General features: G+C 48.9%; 1 protein-coding gene across 2 annotated transcripts in view; it reads left to right on the top strand.

The window, feature by feature from the left end:
* Positions 1 to 17732, top strand: part of LOC137536062 (alpha-2-macroglobulin-like) — a 98623-nt gene that overhangs the window by 29593 nt on the left and 51298 nt on the right. For both annotated transcript variants that reach the window (XM_068258034.1, XM_068258033.1), the window contains exons 13-14: positions 5632 to 5689; positions 14008 to 14150. In XM_068258034.1, coding sequence (XP_068114135.1) covers positions 5632 to 5689; positions 14008 to 14150 — 201 coding nt within the window. The remainder of the gene's footprint in view (positions 1 to 5631; positions 5690 to 14007; positions 14151 to 17732) is intronic.

Here is a 17732-nt window from a genome sequence, read left to right as displayed (position 1 = left end):
AGGAGAGACATCAGCAGGCCTGCTGATGTCTTTGGCTACAGTAGTGCCTGAATAGCCTTGCTGAAACCAGGGCAAGTGCCCCAGGGCCAAACACCACCAAGTGAGTTCTTCCCACCCAGGGACCTGCACATGTAGCTGGCCAGGCTGAGGAAGAGGCTCAAGTGTCACCCCTGCTGCAACAGTTGCAGAGTTGATAATTGGAAGAATCTCCTCGCTGTGTTCCATGTAGAATTGGCTCCTCTCCAGCTTCGCTCTGAGCCAGTCTCCATTGCTGCAGCTGGTGTCTCTTCTTATGTGGTCTGTCAATTACTGCAGCTGGCATCCCATGTGACTCACTAGCATGTACTAACTATGGCCAGTTGGTGGTGCAGGAGAAGTGATGGGGTGGTTAGATTCTCCCTACCTAGAGTGTAGTCACAGCACCTGATTTGCATGCTTGTGCAGTAGTGTTGGGCGAACATCTAGATGTTCGGGTTCGGGCCGAACAGGCCGAACATGGCCGCGATGTTCGGGTGTTCGACCCGAACTCCGAACATAATGGAAGTCAATGGGGACCCGAACTTTTGTGCTTTGTAAAGCCTCCTTATATGCTACATACCCCAAATTTACAGGGTATGTGCACCTTGGGAGTGGGTACAAGAGGAAAAAAAAATTTAGCAAAAAGAGCTTATAGTTTTTGAGAAAATCGATTTTAAAGTTTCAAAGGGAAAACTGTCTTTTAAATGCGGGAAATGTCTGTTTTCTTTGCACAGGTAACATGCTTTTTGTCGGCATGCAGTCATAAATGTAATACATATAAGAGGTTCCAGGAAAAGGGACCGGTAATGCTAACCCAGCAGCAGCACACGTGATGGAACAGGAGGAGGGTGGCGCAGGAGGAGAAGGCCACGCTTTGAGACACAACAACCCAGGCCTTGCATGAGGACAAGAAGCGTGCGGATAGCATGCTTTGTACCACCATGCAGTCATAAATGTAATAAAGATAAGTGGTTCAATAAACAGGGACCACGCGGCAACGCTAACCCAGCAGCAGCACACGTGATGGAACAGGAGGAGGCGCAGGAGGAGAAGGCCACGCTTTGTGAGACACAACAACCCAGGCCTTGCATGAGGACAAAAAGCGTGCGGATAGCATGCTTTGTACCGCCATGTAGTCATAAATGTAATAAAGATAAGAGGTTCAATAAACAGGGACCACGCGGCAACGCTAACCCAGCAGCAGCAGCAGCAGCAGCACACGTGATGGAACAGGAGGAGGCGCAGGAGGAGAAGGCCACGCTTTGTGAGACACAACAACCCAGGCCTTGCATGAGGACAAAAAGCGTGCGGATATAGCAGCAATGCTTTTTGCCGCCATGCAGTCATAAATGTAATACAGATGAGAGGTTCAATAAACAGGGACCGGAAACGCTAAACCATCCCAGATGTTCATCGGTCATGTTACTTGGTTGGGGTCCAGGAGTGTTGCGTAGTCGTTTCCAATCCAGGATTGATTCATTTTAATTTGAGTCAGACGGTCTGCATTTTCTGTGGAGAGGCGGATACGCCGATCTGTGATGATGCCTCCGGCAGCACTGAAACAGCGTTCCGACATAACGCTGGCTGCCGGGCAAGCCAGCACCTCTATTGCGTACATTGCCAGTTCGTGCCAGGTGTCTAGCTTCATGCCCGGTTTCAGGTCCAGCGGTGCCAGCCACAAATCCGTCTGTTCCTTTATTCCCCTCCAAATTTCCTCCCCTGTGTGCTGCTTATCCCCAAGGCAGATCAGCTTCAGCAACGCTTGCTGACGCATGCCAACAGCTGTGCTGCACTGCTTCCACGATCCTACTGCTGCTGGTGCTGGGTTAGCATTTCCGGATGAGGTACAGCTTTGAGATGCGTTGGAGGAGAAGGAGTCAGAGAGGTAGGTGCTGCTGTTGTTATCCAGCTGTTTGCGGCGTGGGCAACACCCGCGCCGTAGCAGGTGAGGAATCGCTGCCAGGCTCCACAAGGTTCACCCAGTGCGCGGTAAGGGAGATGTATCGACCCTGGCCGAACGCACTCGTCCAGGTGTCAGTGGTGAGGTGAACCTTGCAGGCAACGGCATTCTTCAAGCTTCGGGTTATTTAGCTGACCACGTGCTCATGCAACTCAGGCACTGCAGAGCGCGCAAAGTGGTAGCGGCTGGGAACCACGTAACGTGGGATGGCCACTGACATCATGCCCTTGAAGCTGTTTGTCTCCACCACTCGATATGGCAGCATTTCGCAGGCCAGAAGCTTGGCTATGCTGGCTGGCTGTTACTGCCACGGCCCGGGGGTCATTTGCTGGCAATTTCCTCTTGTGCTCAAACATCTCAGAAACAGACAACTCAACCGTAGCGCTGCACACCGAAGGGCTGTTGGTTGTTGTGTTTGATGAACACTGGGAGACCTCAAGAGCACTAGTCCGGAAAGTGACAGTGTCAGCATCGTCTGATGTTTGTGAATGTTGTGAACCACGCAATGGCTGGGCTACTGCTGCTGCTGAGGCGGGTCTGGTGGTGAGTCTGGTGAACCCAAGGGAGGCAGTGTTGCTGGTGGTACCCTGTCCTGCCGCGTTTGCCCACAGAGTGGGATGTTTGGATAGAATGTGGCGGCTCATGCTGGTGGTGGAGAGGTTGTTAATACTTTTCCCCCTGCTCAGGCGGGTCTTGCACACCTTGCAAATCGCCATGGTAACATCCTCAGTGCAGTCTTCAAAGAAAGCCCAGACTTTAACTGGCTGAGGACTCGGACCTCGTGCGTGATGTGCTGGTGCTGCTTAACCCACTGCTGGACGCTTGAGAGGTCATCCAAGTAATTATCTGGTCCTGTTCTTTTGGATCTGTGAGGGTTGTTGTCCTGGACAACATGGGCAGTATTGAGTGGGTTTTCTTGGGTGCTCCCCTGTGGCCTGTACGTGAACCGTCAGGGGAAACACCTCTTCCCTTGCCCCTCCCTCTTTCACCGGATTTCTTCCTCATTTCACTTATCCTTAAAGTACACGCTGACTGGCAGCAGTACAGTGGCAGTACAGAAATGCTATACAGTGGTGGGTGAGCGGTGTACCACTATTGTCAGCAGTGACACAGAGCACAATGCTATACAGTGGCGGGTGAGCGGTGTACTACTGTTCCCAGCAGACACAGAGTGGAAGTAAACACAATGCTATATAGTGTGGCTGAGCCGTGTACACAGAGTGGCATTAAACACAATGCTATATAGTCTGCTATATAGTCACCCCGAACAGGGTGATGTTCTGCAGAACCCGAACAGTGGCAAACACTGTTCGCCCAACACTACTGGGAGGGAACGCAGATTTTAGTACCTAAACACACGATACAACATGTTTTCCGGGGTCGGACTCTGAGGCACATACAGATGGTCCCGATCATCATCCTCATCATACAACTCTTCTCCTGAGTCTGACCCACCCACCACCTCTGCCACCCCAACATCCCCAGACACAGACCCCTCATCGTCCTCAACATTAACTTGGGATGCTGGCCTGAGCCAGACCTCCTCCTCCACATCAGGCCCCATCATCTCCTCAATGGCAGCCCTCATTAATCGCTCTGGCGACGGACTGATGGACACAACGTTCTCCTCCGGGGAGGGCTGCTGCTGACCACTGGCTGCTGGGGTGGATGTTATAGCTTGCGTGGGGCGTTGGCTGTTGCTGTTGTTGGGAGTGCTGCTCACAGCGGAGGTCTCTGGGGAACTCATGTTGAGCTCATATAGTGGTTGACGGTGAGTGGAGTATTACTGATCCCAGCAATATACACACTGACTGGCAGAGTACGCAATGCTATATAGTGTGGCTGAGCGAGGTACACAGAGTGGCAGTAAACAGAATGCTATATAGTGTGGCTGAGCGAGCGGTGTACCACTATTCCCAGCAGACACAGAACAGTGAACAGAATGCTATATAGTGTGGATGAGCGAGCGGTGTACCACTATTCCCAGCAGACACAGAACAGTGAACAGAATGCTATATAGTGTGGATGAGCGAGCGGTGTACCACTATTCCCAGCAGACACAGAACAGTAAACAGAATGCTATATAGTGTGGCTGAGCGAGCGGTGTACCACTATTCCCAGCAGACACAGAACAGTGAACAGAATGCTATATAGTGTGGATGAGCGAGCGGTGTACCACTATTCCCAGCAGACACAGAACAGTGAACAGAATGCTATATAGTGTGGATGAGCGAGCGGTGTACCACTATTCCCAGCAGACACAGAACAGTAAACAGAATGCTATATAGTGTGGCTGAGCGAGCGGTGTACCACTATTCCCAGCAGACACAGAACAGTGAACAGAATGCTATATAGTGTGGCTGAGCGAGCGGTGTACCACTATTCCCAGCAGACACAGAACAGTGAACAGAATGCTATATAGTGTGGCTGAGCGAGCGGTGTACTACTGTTCCCAGCAGACACAGAACAGTACACAGAATGCTATATAGTGTGGCTGAACGAGCGGTGTACTACTGTTCCCAGCAGACACAGAACAGTACACAGAATGCTATATAGTGTGGCTGAACGAGCGGTGTACCACTATTCCAAGCAGACACAGAACAGTGAACAGAATGCTATATAGTGTGGCTGAGCGAGCGGTGTACCACTATTCCCAGCAGACACAGAGTGGCAGTAAACAGAATGCTATATAGTGTGGCTGAGCGAGGTACACAGAGTGGCAGTAAACAGAATGCTATATAGTGTGGCTGTGCAAGCGGTGTACTACTATTCCCAGCAGACACAGAGTGGCAGTAAACAGAATGCTATATAGTGTGGCTGAGCGAGGTACACAGAGTGGCAGTAAACAGAATGCTGAGCGAGCGGTGTACTACTATTCCCAGCAGCGACACACAATGACTGGGGGGGACCCTGGCTAGCGTGGCTGGAGCGCGAACTACCCTGCCTGCCTACCCAAAGCTAAACCCACAGACAAATGGCGGAGATATGACGTGGTTCGGGTATTTATTTACCCGAACCACGTGACAGTTCGGCCAATCAGAGCGCGTTCGGGTCCGAACCACGTGACCCGTTCGGCCAATCACAGCGCTAGCCGAACGTTCGGGGAACGTTCGGCCATGCGCTCTTAGTTCGGCCATATGGCCGAACGGTTTGGCCGAGCACCGTCAGGTGTTCGGCCGAACTCGAACATCACCCGAACAGGGTGATGTTCTGCAGAACCCGAACAGTGGCGAACACTGTTCGCCCAACACTATTGTGCAGTATGTATGGCTAAAGTTAGACGCAGGACAGCCAGGCAAACTGCAAAGGAAAGTTTGGCAGCCTCCATAGTCTTATCCCTCTAGGTGCATTAGCAGCACTCTAGCACACACTGGAGACGGAGTCTGCTACAAATGCACTCGTCCTTCACCCCCAAGGTTATATCCTGCAAGCCAGATTGACCTGTGACTTTGTAACTTGGTTGTGGAAAGTTAAATTGTATTCTCACTTCAAACCCCAGAACCATAGCCTCTTCTATTCCCACAACTTCAAACCCCAGAACCATAGCCTCTATTCCCACAACTTCAAACCCCAGAACCATAGCCTCTTCCTGCTTTCACTTACATCTTATCCTTCGTAACGTCATCACTTGTTTGCTTCTCCCCATCCTGTAGGCGGCAGCAAGAGCCAGGACTGTGGCCTTCGGAGACCATACCGTAGATGTGTCATCATGTAAGTGCCAAATACAAAGCTTTTTATTTCTGCATCCAAATTCGAGAGTCTCCAGGACTGGATTTACAACTAGGAGGTCCATAGGCACAGGCATTCTGGTGTCCTAAACTCCGCCCCTGAACACAGGCCACACCCAAGGAAAATATATTCTGCAGTCTTATGGCTTCCTTATGCTAATAACTCTTTAGAATCTTACACTCAAATCACTGTCTCATATCATTCTTATGGTGCCCGTACACGGTACAATAACATCCATATTTTTTTTTACCAAAAATGGTGTTTGTATGGTAAAGAGATTTTTGATAAGCTTATTATGGGGAAACTCTCCACCTGTCTTCTTTTAGCCTGTCTCTCAATGGGTTCCCTTGAAGTCTCTAGTTTCCCCTTCTGGTTTTATCTGTTTATCTTGTAGATGTCTCTTTCCCCTCTGGTTCTTATGTGGATTCTCTTGTACTTGTTTGTCTGCTGTGTTTTGCTGTATTTAATTTTTTTTTTTTTGTGGGGGGTATCTTTTATAATACCTAGCAGGTGTCAAATGCCCTAGGTATTCCACTGTCTGTAGGCACATGCCTTAAAGATAAGGTTCAGGGAGGGGGTTAAAAAAAATAAAATCAATATCCACTTACGGCTTACTCCAGCCTGTGGCAGGCAGGAGGTGCCCTTTCCGCCGCTCCCTGTGGCCGACCTGGCCAGGCTGGCTGCCAGGTCGGGCTCTTCTGCGCTCCGACGGGCTCTTCTGCGTTCCACGCGGGCGTGCTGATGTCATCGGACGTCCTCCGGGCTTTACGGTGCAGAACTACTGCGCCTGCACAGTACAGCCCAGAGGACGTCCAATGACGTCAGCGAGCAGATTGGAGCGCAGAAGAGCCTGATCTGGCAGCCGGGCCTGGTCGGGTCGGCCACCGGAGAAAAACGGGAGCCTCCAGAGCGGCGGCGAGGGCACCTCCTGCCTGCCACGGGTAGTGTTGGGCGAACATCTAGATGTTCGGGTTCGGGCCGAACAGGCCGAACATGGCCGCGATGTTCGGGTGTTCGACCCGAACTCCGAACATAATGGAAGTCAATGGGGACCCGAACTTTTGTGGTTTGTAAAGCCTCCTTACATGCTACATACCCCAAATTTGCAGGGTATGTGCACCTTGGGAGTGGGTACAAGAGGAAAAAAAAATTAGCAAAAAGAGCTTATAGTTTTTGAGAAAATCGATTTTAAAGTTTCAAAGGGAAAACTGTCTTTTAAATGCGGGAAATGTCTGTTTTCTTTGCACAGGTAACATGTTTTTTGTCGGCATGCAGTCATAAATGTAATACATATAAGAGGTTCCAGGAAAAGGGACCGGTAACGCTAACCCAGCAGCAGCACACGTGATGGAACAGGAGGAGGGTGGCGCAGGAGGAGAAGAAGGCCACGCTTTGTGAGACACAACAACCCCGGCCTTGCATGAGGGCAAGAAGCGTGCGGATAGCAGGCTTTGTACCGCCATGCAGTCATAAATGTAATAAAGATAAGTGGTTCAATAAACAGGGACCACGCGGCAACGCTAACCCAGCAGCAGCAGACGTGATGGAACAGGAGCAGGCGCAGGAGGAGAAGGCCACGCTTTGTGAGACACAACAACCCAGGCCTTGCATGAGGGCAAGAAGCGTGCGGATAGCAGGCTTTGTACCGCCATGCAGTCATAAATGTAATAAAGATAAGTGGTTCAATAAACAGGGACCACGCGGCAACGCTAACCCAGCAGCAGCAGACGTGATGGAACAGGAGCAGGCGCAGGAGGAGAAGGCCACGCTTTGTGAGACACAACAACCCAGGCCTTGCATGAGGGCAAGAAGCGTGCGGATAGCAGGCTTTGTACGGCCATGCAGTCATAAATGTAATAAAGATAAGTGGTTCAATAAACAGGGACCACGCGGCAACGCTAACCCAGCAGCAGCAGACGTGATGGAACAGGAGGAGGCGCAGGAGGAGAAGGCCACGCTTTGTGAGACACAACAACCCAGGCCTTGCATGAGGGCAAGAAGCGTGCGGATAGCATGCTTTGTACCGCCATGCAGTCATAAATGTAATAAAGATAAGTGGTTCAATAAACAGGGACCACGCGGCAACGCTAACCCAGCAGCAGCAGACGTGATGGAACAGGAGCAGGCGCAGGAGGAGAAGGCCACGCTTTGTGAGACACAACAACCCAGGCCTTGCATGTGGACAAAAAGCGTGCGGATATAGCAGCAATGCTTTTTGCCGCCATGCAGTCATAAATGTAATACAGATGAGAGGTTCAATAAACAGGGCCCGGAAACGCAACACCATCCCAGATGTTCATTGGTCATGTTACTTGGTTGGGGTCCTGGAGTGTTGCGTAGTCATTTCCAATCCAGGATTGATTCATTTTAATTTGAGTCAGACGGTCTGCATTGTCTGTAGAGAGGCGGATACGCCGATCTGTGACGATGCCTCCGGCAGCACTGAAACAGCGTTCCGACATAACGCTGGCTGCCGGGCAAGCCAGCACCTCTATTGCGTACATTGCCAGTTCGTGCCAGGTGTCTAGCTTCGATACCCAATAGTTGAAGGGTGCAGATGGATGGTTCGACACAGCTACGCCATCTGACATGTAGTCCTTGACCATCTTCTCCAGGCGATCGGTGTTGGAGGTGGATCTGCACGCTTGCTGTTCAGTGGGCTGCGGCTGCATGGGTGTCAGAAAATTTTCCCACTCCAAGGACACTGCCGATACCATTCCCTTTTGGGTACTAGCTGCGGCTTGCGTTGTTTGCTGCCCTCCTGGTCGTCCTGGGTTTGCGGAAGTCAGTCTGTCTGCGTACAACTGGCTAGAGGAGGGGGAGGATGTCAATCTCCTCTCTAAAGTCTCCACAAGGGCCTGCTGGTATTCTTCCATTTTGACCTGTCTGACTCTTTCTTCAAGCAGTTTTGGAACATTGTGTTTGTACCGTGGATCCAGAAGGGTATAAACCCAGTAATTGGTGTTGTCCAGAATGCGCACAATGCGTGGGTCACGTTCAATGCAGTCTAGCATGAATTGAGCCATGTGTGCCAGAGTCCTACCAGAATCCTCATCATCCTCTTGTGAGCGTTGTGATAGTTGTTGTGATGCATCATAGTCGTCACCTTCCTCCTGGTCTGCTTCTGCTGACCATTCGCGTTGAATTGTGGAAGTCCAACGTGCACCGCTCTGGCCCTCGTCAGTGGTGGCATGAAATTCCTGCTCCAACTCCAGCTGTTCCTCCTCCTCTTCTTCGTCATAGCTGCTGGGGCCAGCGTTCCCTGAGGCGGATGGCCTGATGTTGGTACCATCACGCTGATCGTTTTCTCCTTCAGATTCCCCCAGTTGCATCATGACAGCTGTTTCCTTGATTTTTAACATCGACCTCTTCAGTAAACACAGCAGTGGTATGGTAATGCTGACTGAAGAGTTGTCACTGCTCACAAGCAACGTGGATTGCTCAAAATTTTGGAGGACTTGGCAGAGGTCCAACATGTTGGCCCAATCGGATCCACAGAAGCTTGGCAGCTGGCCGGATGCGCCTCGGTACTGCGCCGTCATGTACTGGACCACTGCACTCTTCTGCTCGCAAAAGCGGGCTAGCATGTGCAGCGTAGAATTCCAGCGCGTAGGGACATCACACAGCAAGCGATGGTGGGGGAGATTGAAGCGCTCCTGCATCTTGGCGAGTGCCCCCGAAGCAGTACTGGAATTTCTACAATGTTTGGACACTCGACGCACCTTCAACAGCAGATCGGGCACGCCTGGGTATGTCCTCAGGAACCGCTGAACTACTAGGTTCATCACGTGCGCCAGGCAAGGGATGTGTGTCAGCTTAGCCAACCTTAAAGCGCGAATGAGATTACTCCCATTATCACACACAACCATGCCCGGTTTCAGGTCCAGCGGTGCCAGCCACAAATCCGTCTGTTCCTTTATTCCCCTCCAAATTTCCTCCCCTGTGTGCTGCTTATCCCCAAGGCAGATTAGCTTCAGCAACGCTTGCTGACGCATGCCAACAGCTGTGCTGCACTGCTTCCACGATCCTACTGCTGCTGGGTTAGCGTTTCCGGATGAGGTACAGCTTTGAGATGCGTTGGAGGAGAAGGAGTCAGAGAGGTAGGTGCTGCTGTTATCCAGTGGGAGGGACGGCGGTGCAGCTGTTTGTGGCGTGGGCAACACCCGTGCCGTAGCAGGTGAGGAATCGCTGCCAGGCTCCACAAGGTTCACCCAGTGCGCGGTAAGGGAGATGTATCGACCCTGGCCGAACGCACTCGTCCAGGTGTCAGTGGTGAGGTGAACCTTGCAGGCAACGGCATTCTTCAAGCTTCGGGTTATTTTGCTGACCACGTGCTCATGCAACTCAGGCACTGCAGAGCGTGCAAAGTGGTAGCGGCTGGGAACCACGTAACGTGGGATGGCCACTGACATCATGCCCTTGAAGCTGTTTGTCTCCACCAATCGATATGGCAGCATTTCGCAGGCCAGAAGCTTGGCTATGCTGGCTGTTACTGCCACGGCCCGGGGGTCATTTGCTGGCAATTTCCTCTTGCGCTCAAACATCTCCGACACAGACAACTGAACCGTAGCGCTGCACACGGAAGGGCTGTTGGTTGTTGTGTTTGATGAACACTGGGAGACCTCAAGAGCACTACTCCGGAAAGTGACAGTGTCAGCGTCGTCTGATGTTTGTGAATGTTGTGAACCACGCAATGGCTGGGCTACTGCTGCTGCTGAGGCGGGTCTGGTGAACCCAAGGGAGGCAGTGTTGTTTCTGGTACCCTGTCCTGACGCGTTTGCCCAAAGAGTGGGATGTTTGGATAGCATGTGACGGCTCATGCTGGTGGTGGAGAGGTTGTTAATATTTTTCCCCCTGCTCAGGCGGGTCTTGCACACCTTGCAAATCGCCATGGTAACATCCTCAGTGCAGTCTTCAAAGAAAGCCCAGACTTTGGAGCACCTGCCTCCTTGCTGGCGATTTCTGTTTGCTCCTCTTTTGCCTCTCACTTGAACTTCCACGCTTGTGGTGCCTGAAATTGCGCGCCGCCTACCTTGTGGCACAAGGCGAACTCGTGCAGCAGTGTGTTCTTCAACAGACTCATCTGTGCTGCTGCTACGACGGCGATGTTCTCGTTCACAAACAAAATCTGGGTCTCTGTCCACATTGTCCATACCCTCCTCTTCCATCTCCTCAAACTCGTCATATGTCATTGTGGGCCACCGCCGTGGAGTAGAGCTCCCCACAACAACCTCTGCGCAGCACACTCCAACGTCGTCTTCCAGATCTTGTCGGCCGACCTCCTGCAATTGCAACCCCTCCTGCCCAAATTGCTCTGGGATTTGGGTTTCCGAGTCCTCTTCGGACTCGCCTCGTATTTCAGTGCGCGGTACATTTCCCACAGTTAACGGTTGTGAATCCAGGCACAACATTTCTGGCTGTTCCTCCATTGACCTTTGAAAGGTGGAAGTTTGTTGGGCTGGGAATAGCTCCTGCGAATACCCCATTGTGTCCTGAGGTAATTCATCGGACTGGTTATCTGGCAGTTGTGTGCGTGGTGTCGCTGCCGGTTGTGTCAGCTTTGTGCCCACTGGCTCCTTGTAACTGGCTGAGGACTCGGACCTCGTGCGTGATGTGCTGGTGCTGCTTAACCCACTGCTGGACGCTTGAGAGGTCATCCAAGTAATTATCTGGTCCTGTTCTTTTGGATTTGTGAGGGTTGTTGTCCTGGACAACATGGGTGGTATTGAGTGGGTTTTCTTGGGTGCTCCCCTGTGGCCTGTACGTGAACCGTCAGGGGAAACACCTCTTCCCTTGCCCCTCCCTCTTTCACCGGATTTCTTCCTCATTTCACTTATCCTTACAGTACACGCTGACTGGCAGCAGTACAGTGGCAGTACAGAAATGCTATACAGTACCACTATTCCCAGCAGCGACACAGAGCACAATGCTATACAGTGACGGGTGAGCGGTGTACCACTATTCCCAGCAGACACAGAACAGTGAACAGAATGCTATATAGTGTGGCTGAACGAGCGGTGTACTACTGTTCCCAGCAGACACAGAACAGTACACAGAATGCTATATAGTGTGGCTGAACGAGCGGTGTACTACTGTTCCCAGCAGACACAGAACAGTACACAGAATGCTATATAGTGTGGCTGAACGAGCGGTGTACTACTGTTCCCAGCAGACACAGAACAGTGAACAGAATGCTATATAGTGTGGCTGAGCGAGCGGTGTACCACTATTCCCAGCAGACACAGAACAGTAAACAGAATGCTATATAGTGTGGCTGAGCGAGCGGTGTACCACTATTCCCAGCAGACACAGAACAGTGAACAGAATGCTATATAGTGTGGCTGAGCGAGCGGTGTACCACTATTCCCAGCAGACACAGAACAGTGAACAGAATGCTATATAGTGTGGCTGAGCGAGCGGTGTACCACTATTCCCAGCAGACACAGAACAGTGAACAGAATGCTATATAGTGTGGCTGAGCGAGCGGTGTACCACTATTCCCAGCAGACACAGAACAGTGAACAGAATGCTATATAGTGTGGCTGAGCGAGCGGTGTACTACTGTTCCCAGCAGACACAGAACAGTTACACAGAATGCTATATAGTGTGGCTGAACGAGCGGTGTACTACTGTTCCCAGCAGACACAGAACAGTACACAGAATGCTATATAGTGTGGCTGAACGAGCGGGTGTACCACTATTCCAAGCAGACACAGAACAGTGAACAGAATGCTATATAGTGTGGCTGAGCGAGCGGTGTACCACTATTCCCAGCAGACACAGAGTGGCAGTAAACAGAATGCTATATAGTGTGGCTGAGCGAGGTACACAGAGTGGCAGTAAACAGAATGCTATATAGTGTGGCTGTGCAAGCGGTGTACTACTATTCCCAGCAGACACAGAGTGGCAGTAAACAGAATGCTATATAGTGTGGCTGAGCGAGGTACACAGAGTGGCAGTAAACAGAATGCTGAGCGAGCGGTGTACTACTATTCCCAGCAGCGACACACAATGACTGGGGGGGACCCTGGCTAGCGTGGCTGGAGCGCGAACTACCCTGCCTGCCTACCCAAAGCTAAACCCACAGACAAATGGCGGAGATATGACGTGGTTCGGGTATTTATTTACCCGAACCACGTGACAGTTCGGCCAATCAGAGCGCGTTCGGGTCCGAACCACGTGACCCGTTCGGCCAATCACAGCGCTAGCCGAACGTTCGGGGAACGTTCGGCCATGCGCTCTTAGTTCGGCCATATGGCCGAACGGTTTGGCCGAGCACCGTCAGGTGTTCGGCCGAACTCGAACATCACCCGAACAGGGTGATGTTCTGCAGAACCCGAACAGTGGCGAACACTGTTCGCCCAACACTAGCCACGGGCTGAAGGAAGCCCCAGGTAAGTGGATATGGATTTTTTTTTTTTACCCCCTCCCTGAACCTTCTCTTTAAGGAAAATCATACAGATCCAAAAACTTAGATGAGTTAATTGGCTTCCCCCTAAAAATTGGCCCTAGACTATGATACATGCACTACAAGATATAGATATGACTATGGTAGGGACTTGGTGTGAGCCCCTCTGAGGGACAGTTAGTGACAAGACCATATACTCTACAGTGCTGTGTAATATGTCGGCGCTGTATAAATAATAAAGGGGCACTACAGCGAAAAACTAAAATTTAAAATATGTGCAAACATACAAATAAGGAGAAAAGTAATTTATGGCTCATTTAACTCTATGTTGCTGTCACTTACAGTAGGTAGTAGAAATCTGACAGACTGACAGGTTTTGGACTAGTCCATCTCTTTTTATAGGGGATTCTCAGGGATATATTTTCAAAAGCACTTAGTGAATGGCAGTTGCTCTGTCCAACTGCCAAAAAACTGTATAGCGAGCAGGGAAGCTGGCCAGCATTATTTAAATCGTTTTTGGGAATATCTTTATAAAGAATAAAAGCCTTGCTGAGGAACCCCCATGAAGAGATGGACTTATCCAAAGCCTGTCACTTCTGTCTTTCTACTGCCTACTGTAAGTGATAGCATTATAGGAGAAGTCATTTATGGCTCATTTTATGCTGGAAAAAATGTACTTTGTATGTTTGCACAGATTTTAAATTTTATATTTTTCGCTGTAGTGTCCCTTTTAAATAAAAAAAATAAAATAAATAAATAAATCTGGTCCTGCATGTCTCAGAATCCCCTCAGTCTGTTTCTCTGCTAAACTCTTCACACTCTCCCCAATACCCTATCCCCAGGTGTGTGATATGCAAAATGTTATCCACTCTGTTTTCTATTACCCTCTCAGCTCGTCAAGGTGAATTTAACGTAACCTACACCACATCTGCTTTTGACGTCCCGACTGTTCAGCTGGCCATATTCTGCATGCTTAAGGATGAAGTCGTGGCCGACACAATAGAAGTGGATTTGGAAAAATGCTTTGAAAACCAGGTATGTTACATGCAGGGCTGTAAGTCTGTACAAAAATCATCCAACTCATTAGTTTATGAAATCAGACTCCAGATACTCAAAATGGCTCAGACTAAGGAGCCAGTCTAATACTTTCCAGGGCTGTGGATTTGATACAAAAATCATCTAACTCCCAACGACTCAGTTTATGAAACCTCACTCCAGGTACACAAAATTGCTCCTACTCCACAGCCCTGGTTACATGTGTAAAATCTATTGGTTGATATGTTGGTGAACCTTGATTAGCATCTTACTGACTATGCAAATACAAAATCAGCTCATCATGAATTAGTGATGTAATGTCACATAATTTGCAATTACAACAAATTCATATTTGTAAAATGTGTTTCTCATAATTTTCTGGTGTAGCTCAATAGATCAAAGTGGTAGGTGTGGCACATCCCATTTAGTGAGCAGAGAACACAGACAGCACCCTCACCGTCCAGCGGACCTGCACTGGCTTGACTGGAACCTGCTGCCACAGAACGTGTGCAACGCCAACAGCAAGAAGAAACAGATCAAACATTGATAAAGAAAACAAGAGCGTGCACCTTCCGTCCAAGGTTTTAATCACATGTAGTGACAGCTTACAATCCAATAGCACATATCAGCGCATCAGCGTGCAAAATCCAACATCGTAGGTGAACATTGTTGTTAAGCTTACGTGTCCATCTATATGGCTGGTCGGTGGGAAGGAGGTGGGTGGAAGGCACAGAGGTGGCAAGCGACGGCCGTTTCGCGTCTCCTGACGCTTGGTCACGCCAAGTGCCTCTAATTAGTGGCACGTAGCGTGACCAAGCGTCAGGAGACGCGAAACGGCCGTCGCTCGCCACCTCTGTGCCTTCCACCCACCTCCTTCCCACCGACCAGCCATATAGATGGACACGTAAGCTTCACAACAATAATGACCTACAATGTTGGATTTTGCACGCTGATGCGCTGATATGTGCTATTGGATTGTAAGCTGTCACTACATGTGATTAAAACCTTGGACGGAAGGTGCACGCTCTTGTTTTCTTTATCAATGTCTCATAATTTTCTGCAATTAGAGTAGCCATTTCAATCTTATGCCTCTTGTTACAATTTTGCAAGTTTGCCTTGGTTTAACATTTTCCACCGTAATTAGGATTGTAAGTCAGATATGAGATGTTCTAAAGTGTACACAAAATTAGTGAATTGTAAATAACAAATTTTAGAACAAGTACAAAACTGTTTACCATTTTATATATTTGTTACATGGCACAGTATTGTATAAACTGTAAGGTTGTTTTGTTTGCACATTGCAAAGAGCCCAAAATGTATATTGTCTCCAAATCCAGAGTTTACTAAAAGTAAATCCTGAAGGCATCTTTTCCATACTGATAGGCAGTGAAATGCCGCAAACCCTCACAACTGCACACTGCTGCCTGGTAAATGCTTGCTGAGCACACAGCTCAACAGTTCGTGGAAAAGAGGCCTTACCCACACTCCAGTATGGGTAACACTTGACTTAAACATTTAATTAGCCAATCTTGTCCCGGAACAGAACATGCTTGTGACCACCTGTGGCTCTGACTTGCATTTCAACTTAATTGTATGCAGCTTGGAATTGGGCAGGTCAAAATTGGAAAGTGGATTTCATTGGCCCAGCTGATTGCAAGCCAGATTAGCATAATTCATAACATCTCAAATCATGGAAAGGCTTAAATTGGCTCCTCAACCACTGTATCGGTCTCCTGCTGCACAAATTGGCCTTACATCCACCAGAGACTACTCCAAATTCTCAATAGATTAAGAATTTTTGATTTCATAATCCAAATTAAAAGCCCTAATTTTAACTAAATGGTGAAGTCCATTCTCTAAAGGAGCAGAGGGAGATTGGCACCAATATGGATTACTTCATAAGCTGGCAAATCTTGGTGCAAGATAGAAAGGGAAGACCATTAGGCTTCTCTTGCATGAGCAGCTGAAAGGTGAATTCACCACCTGTCAGATGCTACCATTCATCATAGGTGGTGGACAGTCAGCCTCCCCATGAAGCTGCATCTGAGCTACCGCCTAACCTAAAACTCTTTGGCCGCTGAGTGGTAACACTGCTGCATGTCAAATACATGGTGTTGCTAAACCCTGCTATCTAGCTGTATGTGCTTGTGCCAATTGGTGGCTGGGAGACTAAACTGTCCAGCAAGCATATAGTTCAACCTCCATGGAAAAGGGGCCTTAGCCTGCCAGAGACTGAATGGCAAATGAGTTTGTGACTGAGCTGTATTTTAGCCAAGGAGCTCTGTTAATAGAGGAAATGGAATGGTTAATAAGTGACAGCGTTCATAGTTACATAGTTACATAGTTACATAGTTATTTTGGTTGAAAAAAGACATACGTCCATCGAGTTCAACCAGTACAAAGTACAACACCAGCCTGCTCCCTCACATATCCCTGTTGATCCAGAGGAAGGCGAAAAAACCCTTACAAGGCATGGTCCAATTAGCCCCTAAAGGGAAAAATTCCTTCCCGACTCCAGATGGCAATCAGATAAAATCCCTGGATCAACATCATTAGGCATTATCTAGTAATTGTAGCCATGGATGTCTTTCAACGCAAGGAAAGCATCTAAGCCCCCTTTAAATGCAGGTATAGAGTTTGCCATAACGACTTCCTGTGGCAATGCATTCCACATCTTAATCACTCTTACTGTAAAGAACCCTTTCCTAAATAAATGGCTAAAACGTTTTTCCTCCATGCGCAGATCATGTCCTCTAGTCCTTTGAGAAGGCCTAGGGACAAAAAGCTCATCCGCCAAGGTATTATATTGCCCTCTGATGTATTTATACATGTTAATTAGATCCCCTCTAAGGCGTCTTTTCTCTAGACTAAATAAACCCAGTTTATCTAACCTTTCTTGATAAGTGAGACCTTCCATCCCACGCATCAATTTTGTTGCTAGTCTCTGCACCTGCTCTAAAACTGCAATATCTTTTTTGTAATGTGGTGCCCAGAACTGAATTCCATATTCCAGATGTGGCCTTACTAGAGAGTTAAACAGGGGCAATATTATGCTAGCATCTCAAGTTTTTATTTCCCTTTTAATGCATCCCAAAATTTTGTTAGCTTTAGCTGCAGCTGCTTGGCATTGAGTACGATTATTTAACTTGTTGTCAATGAGTACTCCTAAGTCCTTCTCCAAGTTTGATGTCCCCAACTGTATCCCATTTATTTTGTATGGTGCTAGACCATTCGTACGTCCAAAATGCATGACCTTACATTTGTCAACATTGAATTTCATCTGCCATGTATGTGCCCATATAGCCATCCTATCCAGATCCTGTTGCAATATGACACTATCTTCCTGAGAGTTAATGATTCTGCACAATTTTGTATCATCTGCAAAAATAGCAACATTGCTCACTACTGCATCTACTAGGTCATTAATAAATAAATTGAAGAGCACTGGACCCAGAACAGACCCCTGTGGGACCCCACTGCTAACAGTCTCCCATTTTGAGTATGATCCATTGACCACAACTCTTTGTTTTCTGTCCATTAGCCAGTTCCCTATCCATGAACACAGACTCTTCCCCAGTCCTT

The sequence above is a fragment of the Hyperolius riggenbachi genome, chromosome 10 (assembly GCF_040937935.1).
Source record: "Hyperolius riggenbachi isolate aHypRig1 chromosome 10, aHypRig1.pri, whole genome shotgun sequence".
Classification (NCBI taxonomy): domain Eukaryota; kingdom Metazoa; phylum Chordata; class Amphibia; order Anura; family Hyperoliidae; genus Hyperolius; species Hyperolius riggenbachi.
The sequence above is the reverse complement of the archived record's forward strand: the minus strand, read 5'-3'. Positions and strand labels throughout refer to the sequence as shown.